General features: G+C 32.4%; 4 protein-coding genes across 5 annotated transcripts in view; 3 read left to right on the top strand and 1 right to left on the bottom strand.

Annotated features, from left to right (window-relative positions):
• The window catches only part of LOC135843711 (bleomycin hydrolase), a 46111-nt gene extending 38116 nt beyond the window's left edge, over positions 1-7995 (top strand). The window contains exons 3-9 of the mRNA XM_065361674.1: positions 1720-1872; positions 1976-2068; positions 6129-6266; positions 6349-6597; positions 6692-6918; positions 7037-7157; positions 7275-7995. Coding sequence (XP_065217746.1) covers positions 1720-1872; positions 1976-2068; positions 6129-6266; positions 6349-6597; positions 6692-6918; positions 7037-7157; positions 7275-7496 — 1203 coding nt within the window. The 3' untranslated portion in view covers positions 7497-7995. The remainder of the gene's footprint in view (positions 1-1719; positions 1873-1975; positions 2069-6128; positions 6267-6348; positions 6598-6691; positions 6919-7036; positions 7158-7274) is intronic.
• A 67-nt stretch (positions 7996-8062) lies between these two features.
• Positions 8063-9088, bottom strand: LOC135843713 (uncharacterized protein F58A4.6). Its single transcript, XM_065361675.1, has 3 exons — positions 8625-9088; positions 8435-8549; positions 8063-8345 (listed from the first exon to the last, which is right to left on the bottom strand). Exons 1-3 carry the CDS (start codon positions 8960-8962, stop codon positions 8082-8084), a joined length of 717 nt encoding a protein of 238 aa, XP_065217747.1. The 5' UTR covers positions 8963-9088; the 3' UTR covers positions 8063-8081.
• A 352-nt stretch (positions 9089-9440) lies between these two features.
• On the top strand, positions 9441-10955 carry LOC135845232 (required for meiotic nuclear division protein 1 homolog). Its single transcript, XM_065363695.1, has 6 exons — positions 9441-9689; positions 9762-9882; positions 9996-10191; positions 10266-10431; positions 10501-10698; positions 10791-10955. The coding sequence occupies exons 1-6, from the start codon at positions 9441-9443 to the stop codon at positions 10953-10955; spliced, it is 1095 nt and encodes a 364-aa protein (XP_065219767.1).
• Positions 10559-18636, top strand: part of LOC135843707 (GAS2-like protein pickled eggs) — a 167766-nt gene continuing 159688 nt past the window's right edge. Inside the window, exon 1 of one of the 2 annotated variants that reach the window (XM_065361669.1) lies at positions 10559-10698. The gene's annotated coding sequence lies outside the window, so the exon portion shown is untranslated. Of the gene's footprint in view, positions 10699-11964; positions 12216-18636 lie in introns of those variants that run through there. The other variant, XM_065361668.1, reaches the window with a different exon arrangement.

The following is an 18636-nucleotide window of genomic DNA, read 5'->3' as shown; positions in this document are numbered from 1 at the left end:
GAAAAATTTTCATAATTTATAGAATCCCATTATGTATTTTGGGGGAAATGCAAATCTATTACACCGGCCAAAACGTATTCTGGTTTGAGAATTTTTTAGACCATTTCCACCAAAATTCCAGAATAAAATTTGAACCCCCCCCCCTCCTTCCCCTCCCAATGACTGAGCTTTCACATTATACGTTTTTTGAACTTTTATATCTCACAATCAGCCTTGTGTGAAGATTTTTCGAAATTTATAAAATCTCATTTTTACAAAAACTGATTTTTTTTATGGAACGACCTTGAAACTCAATTTTCAAAATATGTATTTTTTTCAAATAAAAATCCCCATCGCTCGTCAATCTCTTTATTTTTCACCAACATTTTTTTTCTTTTTTTTGATTTGAAAATTGTGTTACTTCTACATATCTTTGTAATTGTCACAACTTGTGCCGAAAATCATTTTTTATTTCTCTCGAATTTTTGAATTTTGGCTTCAAAAATTTAAAAATTTATTTCTTTACTCGCTTAACTCGGTCGTGCTATTTAATTTTCAAGTTTTTCAAAACAATTTCGTGTACTTTTCGACAATTTTCAAAAAATCAGGATTATTCTTCATTTAGTTTCACGTTTTGAAATTTTTTGCTCGTTTTTATTTACAACAATTTCACTTATTTTGAGTGATTATTTTATTACGTCGAGTAATTTTATTGATACTTTGACGATTTTTTCGTCGATTAAAATATTTGTTGCATTAGTTCTTGAAAAATTTAAACCATTACTCATTAATTAGATTTTTTTTACATTATAAAATTTTAATTCGCGTTTTACAATATTCTCGGCAATGTTCATATATCTTGTTTTTCGTGAATTTCTCAACATTTTCGGTCACTTTGTTCAATTTTTTCTCACTTCTATTTTTTTTTTTTTTTTTTTTTTTTTTTTTGGTAGTAATTTTTGGAGATTTTGCTGATAACTATTTCGTACAATTTCTGCAATATTTCAGTAATTTTTGGAAATTTTTTTATCTTTCACGAGACGAATAATTTTTGTTTTTGGAAATGAGATAATATTTTATGCAATAGGTACTTTGAATTTTTTTTAATTTTTGGACAATATTTTCGTACAACAAGATTTTAGCAATTTTCATGAAATTTTTCACATAATTTATTGCAAGTTGGCCGATTTTTAAAAAAAATTTAGCCATTTTTTGTAAGCTTTAATTTTTTTTTTTTTTTTTGGCAAATATCAGTTTTCATTGGAAAATTTCACATATTTTCTTTGAAATTCACGACGATTTATTTTATTGTTGTAGGTACATCAAATTCCGAGAAATTCTCGACATCGTGTCAGATTTTTAAAAGCTTTGAAAAAACTTCGAGTAATTTCCAATATTTAAAACATATTGCTTTTTGAAATTTTTATTTCGAATTCTTGAGAGTTTTGCCACCTTTTTTGAGGCTTGATCTTTTGAGAGTGTTTGGTCAATTTTCCAAAGCTTGTTTTTTTTTTAAATTCTTGAGTTAAATTTTGTAGTTTATGGTGACTTTTGAAACTTGGCTAATTTTTACAAACTGAGACTTTTTTTTTTGGAATTTTTGGTTTATTATTTATTTTTTTAGTTTTGGTCGTTATCAATTTTTTTGCAAATTTTGACGTTTTTTGTAATTTTTTCTGTTTTTGTAACCTTATTATATTTTCTAACCCTCTTTCGTGTTTGTTTTTTTTGCACCAACAGATCGAAGCGGAAGCAAAACCGGTAACCAATCAGAAATCCACCGGAAGATGTTGGATATTCGCGTGTTTAAATGTAATTCGAGTACCGTTTATCAAGAAATACGAATTGGAAGATTTCGAGTTCAGTCAGTCGTATATTTTTTTCTGGGATAAAGTACGTTGAAAAAATATCGGCAACGAATTTTGTGAAGATTATTCAACGGATGTGTGTATTTTATGGTATTCATATTTTGAATTTTACGAATTTATGTTCGCAGGTGGAACGTAGTTACTATTTTTTAAACCTGGTTGTCGAAACCGCCAGAAGAAAAGAACCCGTCGATGGCAGATTGGTGTCGTATTTGCTTTCTGTAAGATATCGATTATATTTTTTCACGTTATTTATTTGGTTTACAATTGTACATAATTTACATTCGATGGGATTCTAAAAGACAAACATGGGTAATTGGGTAATGATGTGAACTTTTGATCAATTTTTGAACGCTCGAATTTTGGTTATTTTTGAGGGATTGCCCTCTTCTGGAATTCTTACTAAATTTACTGGTCACTTCTTGTAGGTTTTGGTGTCTTTGAAGATTTTTTTAATTTTTTAGGAATTTTGTTGATTTTTGAGTTTTTTTTTTTTTCATTTTTCAGAATTTTCTTTCTCTTGAAAATTATGCTCGTCAATTTTTTGACCACCTTAAATGAGCTTTCTGGCCACTTCAGAAGATCGTTCCATTTCGGAATTTCTGGTCATTTTGAAATTTTTGTTTTGAATTCTGAAGAATTTTATCAACTTTTTGGAGGGTTGGTCTTTTGTAGAACTTTTGATCACTTTCCTGAAGTTTTTAGCGATTTTTTAAAACACAGGTCGTTGAAAATTTCTGGTCATCTTTAAAAAGTTTTATTTGGACTAAACAGTTTTTTTTAATTTTCCAAAGTTTGGTCTTTTTTGAATCATCAAGTTACATTTTTTAGTTCGTGGTGACTTTTGAAACTTCGGTCATTTTTATACAATTTTCTGACAACTTTTCGGAATTTTTGGGCCATTTTTTTGGACTCTTGTGAAGGTCTAAACGGTGTTTTCAGAAATTTTGATCAATTTTCAAGTTTAACGTCACTTTTTTGTAGTTTTTAGTGACTTGGGCAATTCTTTGAAATTTCTGGTCAATTTTTTGAGTTTTTGATCATTTTTTGGTCATTTTGTGTTTATTTTAGGCCAAAATATGAGATTTCTGATCACTTTTGGTGATTTGATCGATTTTGGAATTGTTTGGTCAATTTTTGTATTTTCTGTTACTTGCAAATTTTTTTTGTCACTTTTAAAAATTTTAGTTCATTTTTTTTTTGAATTTTTTGGAGAGTTGTTTTTTTTTAAATTTTTATCGTCACTTTGTATTTTTTTTTTTTTTTTTTATCTGGTCACTTTTTGGATTTTTTCCACAGTTTTCATGACTTTTTGAAGCTTGAAATTTTTTTAAATAATTTTTTTTGGTGACTTGATCATTTTTTTCAAGTTCTGGAATTTTTAGTCATTCGATTTTTATTCAGTGCTTTTGCAAATCTTTTGGTTTCGAATCTTGAGAGTTTTTATAACTTTTTTGAAGGTACATATTTTTTTTTTGTTGGAAATTTTGGTTACTTTTCATATTTTTTGGAAGTTTTTGGCTTTTTTCCCTTCTTATGCTGGACTTCTTGATGACTTAAAATTTTTGGTCAGTTTATAAGAAATTTTTAGTCACTGTTTGGAATTTTCGATCACATTTTGAAATCTTAGTGAATTTTAAGGCTTCGATGACTTTTAATAAAATTCCTGTTACTTGGAATTTTGACAATTTTTTAAAATAATTTTTTTTTTTACAAACTTTTTGACATACTTATTTTTAAATTTTTGCCCAATTTTTAGAACTTTTGAACTCCGGAGAATTTTTATGACTTTTTAGAGTCTTGCATTGTTTTGAAATCTTTTGCTTATTTTTTAAATATTTTTTGGCCATGTTTGAGACTTTTTCCATTTTCCGAGATCTTCGGTCAATTTGTGAAATTTTTAGACTCTTTAGGAGGTTGATTAAGACTTTGCAATTTTATCACATTTTTGCCATTTTTGGGTCTTTTATAAATTTCAAGTTCTTAAAAGTTTTAATAACTCCAAATATTTGGTCACTTTTTAAAATCACAACTTTTTTTTGAATTTTTTGGTTACTTTTCGAAATTTTTTGGCTTTTAAGGAGTTTTATGACGTTTTTGGGTTTTTTGACCATTTTTTTTTCAAAATTTTTGAATTTTTTGGACTCTTGAGGGTGTTTGATTTTTTTCTAGAACTTTTTGTCACTTTTTGCAGTTTTTTTTATCTTACCACGAGTTTTTATGACTTTTTGAACGCCTGGTATTTTTGTGGAAGCGTTTACTAATTTCTTATATTTTGTGGTTTCTTCTGAGACTTTGATGCGTTTTTGAACTGTTTGGGATGTTCAATATTTTTTGAGAACGTTTGGTCAATTTTTTGGAATTTTTGTTTACTTGAGAATTTGGTAATTTTTTGAACTTTTTGAAAGTCTAGAGGTTCTTTTATTGGAAGATTTTTAGCCACTTTTTTGAATTTTTTTGGCTCTTGAGAGTTTTTATGACGTTTTGAGAGCGTTGTCTTGTTTGAAACTTTTGATCACTTTTTTTTTGTTTTTTAGGTAACTTCTGAGAGTTTCGCCATTTTTAAATATTTCTAGTCACTTTTTAAAATCACAGTTTTTTTTGGAATTTTTTGGTTTTACTTTTTCAAAAATTTGTGGCTTTTAAGAAGTTTTATGGCGTTTTTGGTTTTTTGAGTATTTTTTTCAAAATTTTTGGATTTTTTGGACTCTTTGAGGGTGTTTGATTTTTTTCTATAGCTTTTTGTCACTTTTTGCATTTTCTTTTATCTCACCACGAGTTTTTATGACTTTTTGAACGTCTGGTATATTTTTGGAAGCGTTTACTAATTTTTTATATTTTGTGGTTACTTCTGAGACTTCGATGATGAGTTTTTGAAGTGTTTAGGAGGTTCAATATTTTTTCAGAACTTTTTTTTTGGGGGGGGGTGTGTTTATAATTACAAGATTATTACACCCGTAAGGGGGGGGGGGGTTAGATTTGGTTTGTGAGGTTGAGGTTTTTTATTAGGGAGATGAATTTTACGATTGGTCAATTTTTTGAATTTTTGTTTACATGAGAATTGGGTAATTTTTTGAACTTTTTGAAAGTCTAGGTTCTTTTTTTGGAAGATTTAGCCCCTTTTTTGAAATTTTTTGGCTCTTGAGAGTTTTTATGACGTTTTGGGGGCGTTGTCTTGTTTTGAAACTTTTGATCACTTTCTTTTGTTTTTTAGGTAACTTTTGAGAGTTTTGCTATTTTTGAAAATTTCTAGTCACTTTTTGGAATTTTCGACTTTTTTTTGGATTTTGGACTTCTGAGGACGTTTAACCTTTTTTTTTTTATATTTTGTCATTTTTAAATTTTTTGGTTACTATTTGAAACTTTTGAATTTTTGAGTATTTTTTTAGAATTTTTGGATTTTGGACTCTTGAGGGTTTTCAATTGGTTTCTAGAATTTTTTGTAGTTTTTCAAATTTCTGGTCACTTATGCATTTTTTTTCGATCTTACGACGAGTTTTCGTGACTTTTGGATCTTGAGAGTTTTTATGATGTTTGGGAGGCTTCTTGTTTGAAACTTTTGATCACCTTTTTTTTTGTTTTTTAGGTGACTTCTGAGAGTTTTGCTATTTTTGAAAATTTCTAGTCACTTTTTGGAATTTTTGACTTTTTTTTTTGGATTTTGGACTTCTGAGGATGTTTAATCTTTTTTTTAGAATATTTTGTCATTTTTAAATTTTTTGGTCACTTTTTGGAATTTTTGAATTTTTGAGTATTTTTTTAGAATTTTTGGATTTTGGACTCTTGAGGGTTTTCAATTAGTTTCTAGAATTTTTTGTAGTTTTTCAAATTTCTGGTCTCACTTTTCCTTTTTTTTTTTTTTTTTGATCTTACGACGAGTTTTCGTGACTTTATGGCGGTCTGGTCTTTTTTGAAGCCTTTAGTCACCTTTTTATATTTTGTGATTCTGATTACTTCTGTGACGTAGATCAATTTTTGGACTCTTGAGGAAATTCCATGTTTTTTCAAAACTTTTGGTCACCTTTTTTTTGAATTTTTGAACTCTCGAGAGTCCTGATCACTTTTTAGGAGTCGAGTTTTAGAACTGCTGGATTTTTGGTCACTTCTGAGATTATGGAATTTTGAATAATTTCATCTGAAATCTAATTTTTTGGAGCGAAATTAATACGACGTGAAATTCTAAAAATCGAGAGTACCTAATTTCGGAATGCTGGTCGATTATGGCTATTCGAGCATTTTCAAACTTCGCTATTAATAAATGTGAAATTTTTCTCGTTACAGACTCCGATGAACGATGGCGGACAATGGGACATGTTGGTCAATTTAATCAATAAACACGGCTTGATGCCGAAGAAAAATTTCCCCGAATCAGTCAGTTCGGAAGCCAGCGCTCAACTCAACTCGATCCTAACGAGTAAAGTAAGATCAAACTCTTCGCGCATCCTATAGTTTGAAAAAATGAACTTTTCAAAACACCTGTACGATTTTTTTTTGTTCGTAGGTTCGCGAATTCGCCATTATTTTACGTAAAATGGTCGAAGACGGAAACAGCGACGCCGACATCAAGAGTAAAATCGACGAACAGATGGTTATCATATTCCGTATCGTAGGCATTTGTATCGGTATTCCTAATTCCACGTTTACGTGGGAATATTTGGATAAATCTAAACAGTACCAATCGAAAGGACCAATAACACCTTTAGATTTTTATAAAGAATACGTTAAACCTGTTTTCAACGTCGATGATAAAGTAAGCTCTCTGTGAGAGAAAAAGAGTACACAACCTTCGAGTTTTCGCTAAACCTTTTTTTTTTTTTTTTTTCTATGCTCTCTTTTATTCGTAGGTTTGTTTAGTGACTGATCCTAGGCCATCGAATAAATATAATCAAGCTTACACAGTCGACTGTCTGGGTAACGTAGTCGGCGGTAGAAAAGTTATCTACAACAATCAACCGGTCGAGTTGTTAGCTCAACTTTGCGCCGAGTCGATAAAAATAAACGAGCCAGTATGGTTCGGCTGCCAAGTATCGAAACGATTCGCCGGTAAATTAGGTTTACAAGATCTCCGTATGTAAGTTGAACATAAAACCTAAATATCGTACGGTTCTCTAGAAATGAAAAGCTGCTATTCGTACGTACGTAGATGTTTCAACGATGCATTTTTTTTTCTGTTTTTTGCTCTATTACAGTCACGATTATAAATTAGTTTTTGGCGTTGATGTATCTGTACCGATGACGAAAGCTCAACGAATGATTTACGGCGAATCAGCCATGTCACATGCGATGGTTTTAACTGCCGTTACTCTCGATGTAAGTTTTTTTTCTCTTTCTGTAGCTCTACAGGGGGTTTTAGTTTGGTTATATAGCTTTGGCACGTTATCATCAACTTATCCGTTCGTTCGTTCGTTCGTTTGTTTGTACTCGTAGGAAAAGAACAAACCTACTAAATGGAGAGTTGAAAATTCGTGGGGCGATGATCGAGGAGAAAAAGGGTATTTATTGATGACCAACGAATGGTTCGACGAGTACGTGTTTGAAATCGTCGTCGATAAAAGTATAGTACCTAAGGAAGTATTAGACGTGTTTACACAAGATCCGATCGTATTGCCTGCCTGGGATCCGATGGGTACTCTGGCTCAAGTCCATTAATTAATTGTTTTATATTTAAACTATTTTTTTTTCTCTTTTTAGAATTATAAGTACAATGTTGAATAAGAAAAAACGAGTTTAAAGAAATCAATTTTTTTATAATTCTAAGCGATAAACACATACGAATATTATTTAATGGAGTTTGAGAGAAAAAAAATTGTATTTTGTGTTATCTAATTATTTAGTCGTCTTAATATTTTTTTATTTGTTTGACCAGGTGATGCGCTATACAGTGGTAGTATTTTTTTCTATTTTGATTTAAATCGTATCACGTATTCGTCGTCAAACTTTTTTTTCAAGTCTTATCAGCCATTTCTACATATTTTATATTTCCTCTTTCTTTCTTTTTTTTTTCATGTATATTTTATTCGAGTTTTTTTTTATAGCAGTAATAATATTAATGATAATGTGAATTCTTTATATCGTCTCTGGGTCTCTTTGTTATTTATATTTTATGAATATTCGATTAAATTTTATTGTAATACATTTTTGAATGCGTTTCGATGTTATTTTTTCGGTATCGGGTGAATTAGAGTATATTTTTTTCCTGTAAATAACCAACAGAATTAACGTGTAAACCATTTATTATCTAGATTTAAGTTTCCTTTTCCATTCGTATTGTAATTTAGCCCAAATTCCACAGCACATTTTCCTTAATCGTCTATCTCGAGCGTAAACGGTGATGGCTTTTTTGTACTCGTTTTCAATTATACTACGAGCCATCTTCAGACTACCACGTTGAATGAGACTCAAAGCGTAAAACAATCTGCATCTAGAGACGGTCGGTGGATCTCCTAATCGTATCGCGATCTTGAATTGTGTTACGGATATTCGACCCGCCATTATGGCCTGTTGAAAAACAAAAAAGATTAGATTTACAACACTAAAATGTTGTTTAGGTGATTTTTATGGTTTCAGGATACATCAGTGATACTTACGCAGTGTTCGAAGTTATCTCCTAGTGCAGAAAATGCCCCACCTAGCGTCGAAAGCCAAGCCAGAGCTGAATCCAATTCTCTTCTTTCGTGACATAAATCGTTTAAGATATTACCCCTGTAAAATGTAAGAAGATGTGATGATGAAATTATCAAATCTCGAGTAAAACTTGAAGATAACTTGGGATATTACCATTTGTAATCGATGATATGTTTTTGTGGATTGAACAGCCGTATACGGATCCTCAGAACCGAAGATGTATCCAGTTGGAACGTATTGAACAGGTACTTGGTCACAGCCAGGCGATAGTTTTCCGAGTTTTTTAATACGGTGATGAAGTAACAGACGAAGTAAGCGTTGAAATCACATTTTCGTTTGATCGGTGGTGGATGGTTAGAGAGTTGGGTTTTTATCGAACTGAAATCTTGCAGTAGATAGGTGACGATTTGCTTCAACTCTTGGCGTTTCTGGTATAAGGCCACTTTGTCGTACAGGTTCTTGTCCCAGTATATTTTCAGCAGCAGAATCATGCTGGGAGTGATCTCGATGATGGAACCGAATTAATTCACATTTAAAGGCGGTAATTTTTAAGAAATTTTCAGCTAACGAAGAACATGATTGTTGAAAATTGTGATAAGCGTTATCTCGCTGCGAAAAAAATCCAAAACAAACGAACGAGTAGGTAAAGTGAAAATAAATAGGTTTTCAATCGTAAGACACAGATAAATTCGTATTTACGTGGTAATTACGGTAATAATGAGAATGCGCATGCGCAATGACGTCATCATAACATCAGCACGTGATTTTTCGTTGTATGTTTTTGTTTTTCTCGTTCTGTTCGCTGAATATAATTATTTTAATTCGAATAATACGAAATAATACGTTCTTCCGGTCTTAATTAAGATGTTAAACAGTAATTGAAAATGTATCGTTCGTAATTCAGCCATTGTTGTTCTGTTAACTGTAGAAATCTGCTCGTCGTATCGTGAAATTTCATCATCCCCAAGTATGCTATCTTTCAAACCATTTGTGAATCTGCGTCTTTCATTCCGCCAACTCAAAGCCGGTCATGAATTTTTACAAGCTGCTGCTTCGTTTTCAAAACCTCATCGGTTCGTTAACCTCAATAATACTGTTGCGAGATGGTCTTCTCAACACAACACTCAAGAAGTGATCACATCTACGGTAGCTAATGTCAAAACCAAACGTCCAGTCAGAGGAAAGAAACTAATCCAAGGGACTGTTGAAAAAACAGGAGTAAGTTGTATCAAAATGGTGTTAAATTTAGACCAGGATTATTAACTAACCTGATGGATATTTTCATTTCAGTTCTGGAATGTCGTTGCTGTGGCTACCGCCGAAGAATACGACTTGGAGAACGCGTATAAAGCTTTGAATAAAAGTGATAAATACAAACCATCGGATTTCTTTCTTCAAGTATACGAAAGTGGTACGTTGTAGTTTTTTAATGGTGTAAGTTCAATAGTTCGTTTTATTGGACATGTGAAATAATCAATTTCCATATCGATTTGACAGACGTTCAGTGTAATTTCGTTCACGCAGTCGCCAAAAGCAACGTTGATAACGAAAGCAGAGAGATATTCTTATTCAGGGAAGGATCGCTGGTAGCCTGGAATGTATCCGATGCAGAAATTAAACACATTATAGATTTCGTTAGCAATTTTGAAATCAATCAGTACGATAATGCAGTAGTAAATGATGAAATCGAAGTGATGCCTTACACGTATTCTATCAACAGGTGAATAAACTCCAACCAGAAATTTCATTCAAATAAGACGTTTTTCCTAACCCATTTTTAACATTTTTTTTTAGCAAGAATAGTTTATTGAACAAAGGAAACATATGTTTGACTCAAGAACAAGATAAATGCTCCTTCGATAAATACACATTCTCCAATGGAATGACTATATCTGTGAAACTCGGTATTTGGGAATCGTTACTCGATCGATATATCGAATCATTAGCTCCTCTAACGATGGTAAAGTTCACATTTTCTTAAACGTTTAAAATTCCATTCCTTAAACTAATCTTTGGATTCTTCGATTAGGATTTAAAAATGGGTAAACGAATTAAAATATCCAGAGAAGAAATGCTAAAGAAAACTGGCGAATTGTACGCGTTGAAACATTCCATCAATCTATCGTCTGATTTACTCGACGTACCAGATTTCTACTGGGAACGAGAAGATCTAGAAAAACTCTACTTGAATACTTGCAGATACTTCAATATTCCTCGTCGTACCAAGGTTCGTATAATCTGCAACGTTTTCGAATCAATTATCAGCTGATAACGAAGAGTTGAACTTTTTTTTCTTATCGTGTTTGTTTATTTTTACAGGTAATTAACGAAAAATTGAACCATTGTATAGAATTAGTGGATTTGTTATCTTCGCATTTGAGCGATCGTCATCATATACGTTTAGAACTGATGATAATTGCATTAATTATGATAGAAGTTGCTTTTGAAATCATCCATTATGCTCAAGTGTTTTCGCAAAATTGAACCAAATGTGTTGGAAATTATTCGTTACTGGAAATCCGAGCATTTTAGTTGTTTTTCGCGATAGATTACCGCTTAATACCCGATTAAATTACTGTTCGAAATGTCGGTAATCGAAGAATAATTCATTGGGAGGCTGTGAACGAACTGAACATCGAGCTGGGTTACTTTACTAGCATCGATGGAAATGGCAAAATATTGAATAAGATGTTACGTTGCATCTTCTTAATGTTGTGTTGAAATATTTTTATTGGTTTAATTAAATGTATCGAGTGTTTCTTTCTTTGCAAAGGGTTCATTTTGCAGTGGTTAATGGTGCTGAAATGATAGAATTTAGTGTTAGAGATGAATTCGTCTTCGAGATCGTAACCGGTGAATGAACGAAGTAATATCAGGATTGTTTCTGAGGAGAATCGTTGAAGTTGATAAGTTTGTCTTCGTATTATTACGAATTGAATTTATCGAAAATAGGAGTAAAATTTATCCGATGAAATGAAACTCGTTCGTTGGTTCGATTCGATTAGAACTATCGAACGATAAACAATCTCACACATCGAAGATTACGAAACTTAACTCAGTCCTACTGCTGATTTTGATTTATTTCATCCATTACGAAGGTTTTAAGAACATCGTAGAAGTAAATTATTCGCTAATTAAAGCAAATTAGCGAGCTAATCGAAGGAGTATTGGAATTGCGATGCAATCCCAACTTCACCGGTAACCGGTAGCAATTCATCGATTTTCTGAGATAAATATCATCTCTGTGTTTTATTCCACGTTGTGAAATACTAAAGTAATGTTTGAAAATTAATTGCGAATATTAAAAAAGCAAATATTACGAATACCGAACCAAATATGGTAACTTTTTGTTCGTTTCACGATGTAAATGGACGTTATTGATATTGAAAACCATCCTAAGGCCAACGTAGGGAATTCCAGTTGTGGTATTTGGCACCACTGATACCAGCTGTTCGATTGGTTTTTTTATGCAGTTTCTCGGTTCGAACGCGAACCAACGTTTAGTTTAAAACCGCGTGTCTTCCGCTTCGACTGTGCTTCGGTCGTTCTATCGCTCCTTGTTTCTTTTTATTTTACCGAAAATCGTTTTTCGTGTGCTATGTAAATTTGTTTAAATATGTATATTTTCCTTTACCATTATTTTTTCACGTTTATTTTGTAAAGCTGGAATTAATCTAAGATATCGGTTTCTTGTTGTGTGATTTTGTGTGCTTCGTTCGTCAACAGTTCGATTTCCATATCAAAGTAAGTCGTACTCTAGTTCGATCTCAGTTCTCAGTAATTTTCGCTTCGACGGAAATCTTAGATTTAAACTCATTTTGATTTCCTCATCATCTCTACTGTGTGATGTGTAAAGTTGAATTGAAGTAATGATAGGATCGTAAGAATTTTTCTGAGCTAGAAAATGGCGCACGTGAGGTTGGATTTCCCACGTTTATTAGCAGGGTACCTACCAGATTCATTGTGTGTGGTATTTTGGTATTGTTTGTACGAACGATTGAGCTTCTGCAGGTGCTTCATCTGCTCAATATTCCATTTAAATGTGAGTTTCCAAAATGGATTTAGTATTAAGATTAACGTTCGATGAAACCGAACAATTCACTATGTACGAGGAGTGAGGAGTGATTGAAGTTTGTTTTGATGAAATATTCAGCCTTCGTTCGTCTTCGTATATCTTCGTAAAGCTTTCAAAATTATGGAAAAGTTGTTGTTTTTGTTTGGAAATTTCAAAGTTGATTCTCGAGTAAAGTTACCCCTTGTTTGAAATGCTGTTAGTGGGATAATCGGAGATTTACCGAAAGCGTGAAAAAATTCGGTATTACGGTCACGTTTTCGGGGTAAATTTATGTCAAACGTGATTACACAGAAGGATTTTCTGCTGAATAAGATTTTATGATTCTGTGTAAAAGGATGAGAATACCTAGTTGAGCAATTTACATAAATTTTCGAAATGTGATTTCTCAACTGAGATTAACTTGGAGTTGCCATGACACATGATTCGAAGAAAAAACTAATTAATACTGAGTAAATTCTGTGCAAATACTCTACCTACCCTTCCAAGTACTGTAATAGGTAGGTATAATAAAACAGTTGAGATTGTGAGAATTATTAAATACCCAAAAATCAGCTAGGTATACGAGTTTACAACATGTTAATAACGTTGATGTTGAATTTTAGTGACATTCTTTCAAAGATTCGTAGAACATTAAGTGCCTGCTCATTATACCTACCTTGGAGAATATTACCTGTGATTTCTTATTCAGAAACTGCGCGTTACACCTCTTCTTACCCCGCCTCATCCACCATATTTGGTTAATGGTTGGCGCTAGATGAGAAGTATTTTGATATCCTGATAGGTGGTTACTGGTTTGATAGCTTCTCTATTGCATAATTAAGAATAGTCGCCGCTGGTGATGCGGATTTCGTTCCAAAGATGTTTTTTTTCCCTTCTTTTTCGTCGAATAAAAATTCTTGTGGAAGTTTTAGTGTATGTGAACGAGCCAAATATACTTACCTATCTTTGGAGAAAAATCTAATGTGCTCGTGCACGTGCCTGCGACTGTGAGATTGAATTTTCTGTTTGGAATTTGGGTGGAATGGAATGTTTTCGTGTTTTTTTCTGCACTTGTGTAAGTATATGATAGGATATGATTGTTAGAAGGGAAAAAATGAATCGAAGTGGTGACGTAATATTGTCAACTTGACCAAATTGCGAATAAGATAAGAGTTTATTGTTCGTTATAGCGTTGTGTCTTGTGTCGGGTTTTTCTTCTTTTTATATGCGTGATTCATTGGGTGATGAGACGAAAATGCCAAAGAATGTTACGAATATATTTATATTGATGATTTGAATGAAGCTCTTATCTATGTAGGTACATTCGTCTGTACCTGATAAAAATGAACAATAAAGAATTACGATAAGGAAAGGTGAAGTTGCAAAACCCCGAAACACACCTGTTGTTTGCTGAAAATGATGTACGAATTTTAGGCTTGTTTGATATCTAACATTTTGTTTCGAGAATTTTTTTGGACCTTATCGAATCGAGTAATATAATTATCTCGCCCTTATCTGTGCATAAGTATTTTGTTGGGAGAAAAATAAAGAAGCAATTTGAAAAAATATGCATCTAATCCGATCGCTTTGGAGCTGAAAAAGTCAACTTTTCAATCAGTGTGCTCGAAGGGGGAGGAAGAGGGGTAGGGGAGGGAGACTGAAATTCTCCCCAACTCTTACTCCAGACCCCCCTCTCCTTTCTGTATTTTTTCATGCTAATTAGTCCGGCATATGACAATAGGAGTAATTGCACCCCCCCCCCCGTCGATCCTCCGGGACAACTTTTTTCTTAAAGGGGACATCCTAAGGAACATTTTAAAGCAAAATTTCCAAAAAAAAAAGTTGGCCTTACTTACAAAATGGCGGCCATTTTGATTGACAGGTCAGCCGAAATCGCAGATTTTGCGTTTTAACATAGGACTTGCACGAACTTTTTCAAACTTTACAAAGGTAGATCGAAAGATCATGCAAAAATTTATCATCTGTCAAAATTTCAAGTGCTAAAGTGCGTTTTTCGATTTTTGGTGAATTTTTGAAAATCGAATTTAGGCCAAAAATGAGGGAAAAAATCAAAATTTTACTAAATTGACCAAGAAACCAGAAATTTGCGATATACCCTATTTTCGAGATGCCAAATCGATTAGAAACGGTTTCGACCCGTTTTGAGCAGTTCTGGAGTCTCCAGCCGATTTTTGAAACTCGAAATTCCCACAAAATTCCATCAAATTGGAGTTGTAAAGCTAAAATTTATTCTAAAAACTAATTTCAATACGCTACGAAGTACTGCAGGTGAATTTTAAGGCGTTTTGGAGCCTCCAGCGACTTTTTGAAAATTGCTGAAACCTCCAGCCGGTTTTTGAAACTTTAAATTTTCACAAAATTTCATCAAATGGAGATGGAAAACTGAAATTTACTCTACACTCCAATTTTAACACCTTCTGAAGACGACTTCAGGTGGGTTCAAGTAATTTTAGGGCCTCCAGCGACTTTTTTGAAAATTACTGGAGCCTCCAGTAGATTTTTTAAACTTGAAATTTCCCCAAAATTTCATCAAACTGAGATGGAAAGTCGAAATTTATTCTGCAAACTAACTTCAATACGCTACGAAGTTGACTGTTGGTGAATTTCAAGTTGTTTTGGAGCCTTCAGCAACTTTTTGAAAGGTTGTATGATGTTTTTTTGGAAAATTGAAATTTCCTAAAAGTAGCTGGAAGCTTCAAAACCATTTGAAACCACCATGTAGTCTGCGAAGTAAATTTCAGCTTGCCAACTCCATTTGATAAATTAATGTTGGGAAAATTTCAAGTTTAAAAAATCTGCTGAAGGCTCCAGTAATTTTCAAAAAAAGTCGCTGGAGGCCCTCAAATGACTTGAAACCAGCTGAAGTCGTTTTCAGAGGGTGTTAAAATTGGAGTGTAGAGTAAATTTCAGTTTTCCATCTCCATTTGATGAAATTTTGTGAAAATTTAAAGTTTCAAAAAGTCGCTGGAGGCTCCAAAACGACTTGAAATTCACCTGAAGTCGTCTTCAGAAGGTGTTAAAATTGGAGTGTAGAGTAAATTTCAGCTTTCCATCTCCATTTGATGAAATTTTGTGAAAATTCAAAGTTTCAAAAATCTGCTGGAGGCTTCAGCAATTTTCAAAAAGTCGCTGGAGGCTCCAAAACGACTTAAAATTCACCTGCAGTACTTCGTAGCGTATTGAAATTAGTTTTTAGAATAAATTTTAGCTTTACAACTCCAATTTGATGGAATTTTGTGGGAATTTCGAGTTTCAAAAATCTGCTGGAGGCTCCAGAACTGCTCAAAACGGGTCGAAACCGTTTCCAATCGATTTGGCATGTCGAAAATAGGGCATATCCCAAATTTCAGCTTTCTCGGTCGATTTGGTAAAATTTTGATTTTTTCCCTCATTTTTGGCCTAAATTCGATTTTCAAAAATTCACCAAAAATCGAAAAACGCACTTTAGCACTTGAAATTTTGACAGGTGATAAATTTTTGCATGATCTTTCGATCTACCTTTGTAAAGTTTGAAAAAGTTCGTGCAAGTCCTATGTTAAAACGCAAAATCTGCGATTTCGGCTGACCTGCCAATCAAAATGCCCGTCATTTTGTAAGTAAGGCCAACTTTTTTTTTGGAAAGTTTGCTTTAAAATGTTCCTTACGATGTCCCCTTTAAGAAAAAAGTTGTCCCGGAAGATCGGCGGGTGGGGGGGGGGCAATTACTCCTATTGTCATGCCGGACTAAATTACCCAGATGAGGTTCGAACAAATTTTGGAAAGGAGAGTTGAAAACAAAAATGTTGAATGATTTTAAATGTTCAAAAACGATGCTTTTATACTTGAAAAAAATTTGAATTGTTCTATTGCAAGATTGGTACTGAAATCTCTGAAATCTAAAATCAAAAATTCTCAATTTTTTCGTATCATTTTTCGTTTTTTTTTTTTTTTTTTTTAACATCGTGACCATTGAAAATCAAATTTAAAAAGGGAACAAAACATTTTCGATTTTGCTCGAGCGAAGAGGGGCGAAAACTTCACAAAATTTACAATTTGTAGGGTACCAAAAAAAGTCATTTTTATTAGGTATAGGAAGTTTCCACGCCAAAATTTCGTGCCTTTCGGTATTTTTGAACGAAATTTCGTACCTTTTTCGTTATTTTGCACTTCTTCACATTGGTACCAACCCTGTAGCGATAATTGATTTGGTTGTTCCTTAAATTTCTGAAGTTGATTTTTAATTCTTGAAAATTTTTGAAAAATTGCACAAAAGGTTGGGGGGAAAATAAAAAATTATTCGAAAAAATTGCGAATTTTAGATTTTTGATTTCAGTAAAATAATTGATGCAAAACGTTGATTTTCATAGCTTCATTTAAAAATTTTAGAAATACTTTTCAGGAAATTATAATATTTTCAAAAATAGGGATAAATGCACGAACGAGGCGAGGACAAAAGCTCACGAAATTTCGCAATTCTTCATGTTTTTCGAATAGGTATAATTTTCATTTTTCAAAAACATCCAATTTTGGCAAAAATTCAAAATTATTGTTTCCGAATTTTCGACGAAAAATGCGAATTTTTTCGATAATTCAGCAGAAGTTGGGACTTTTTGGCAGTTTTGACTAAAATGAATTTTTTCAAAATCAAATCGGGCCAAAAATACTTAAAAAATCGAAATGTTATCAAACTGACTAAAAAAGCTGAAACTTTACAAATTTTTAGTTTATTTACTGCGGTTTTAATGTTTTTTCGTGTGTTTTTATCTCTTTCAGACGTTTTCGATTATTTTTTCTCGAATTTTTTGTAAATTTCGTCATTTTTTTGGTGATTTATAATTATTTTTAGTGCTTTTAATGAAAGTAAGACGAGATTTTAGTGCTGTTTTACGTATTTTTTTTTTGTCAATTTTCAGCAAATTTTACTGCTTACACAATAATTTCTTCAAAAATTTCCCAACTTTTTCTGTCTGTAGAAGGAAGACCGCCCTCCCACCACACCACCACCCCCCCCCAGTTTGGCACGGCTCTGTTGAACACTGATTATTGATATTTTTGGAACATTTCAAACTACTTTCCCTCCCTCTAAATTGTTCCCAGCATCTCCAATTTATTCATTCAACTTAGTCAAAAAAAATTTCAGAGTTTGAAAAAATTTGTGTGAGTTTTTACTGTTTTTTGGTTTTTGGGTTATAAGAAATCGGTAAATACCAAAATGCGCAAAAATTATCGGAAATGTATTAATTTTTGATTTTTTTTTTTTTTTTTGAGCATTAATCTCCCTTTTACGAGTTTATCTCAAAATTGAATTTTCTGACTTTCACTCCCTAAATGAATCAAAAAGATCTCAGAAAAAAACTAATTAAGTATTCTTTACACGAGTGAGAAATTTTATCCTCCTTATTTCTCTTCATTAAATTTTTGTTTTTTTTTTCAAAATGGATTTTTTTTTTTTTTGGTGATTGAAAAACAGGGGAAAAAATCAGATTCATCATCATGGACAATCGATTCAAGTCGAACTTTCCAAATTCTACTCATTTGCTAAAATTCCAACCGGAAAGGTGCAAAAGTGTTCATTTTACCAACCCCCTTCAGATGGGGGGAAAAACACCCCCCCCCCCCCTCAAGTATTGAAGTAAATTTTTGAAAATCAAATTGGTTCAAAAATATGAAAAAATCAAAATTTTACCAAACTGACTAAAAAATTTGAAACTGATTGACCTATAAATTTCTACTGAAATTTTAATGCTTTTTCGAGTGTCATGAATTTTTCACAAATTTCATCGTAAATTTCGTTGATTTTTGTCAAATTTTACAGCAATTTCATCATTTTTCGATGATTTAAAAATTTTTTAACACTTTTACGTGCAATTTTGTCAAATTTCGCAAAACTGTCATCATTTTTAATCGATTTACACGAATTTTTACGATTTGTTTTAAATGTTCGTACATAATTTTCTAACATGTTTTTAGCAATATTTCGTACTCTGGAATTGTAATGCTTTTTTGAGCAGTTTTAAAAAAATTTAAACACGTTTTAATTGTACTTTTTCGTGTATTTTTGACAAATCTTACTGAAATTTTACAACCGCTTTGGTGATTTTCAGCCATTTT

This window comes from Planococcus citri, chromosome 4, assembly GCF_950023065.1.
Source record: "Planococcus citri chromosome 4, ihPlaCitr1.1, whole genome shotgun sequence".
Lineage (NCBI taxonomy): Eukaryota > Metazoa > Arthropoda > Insecta > Hemiptera > Pseudococcidae > Planococcus > Planococcus citri.
Note: the sequence above shows the minus strand (reverse complement) of the source record. Positions and strands in the feature narration are given on the sequence as shown.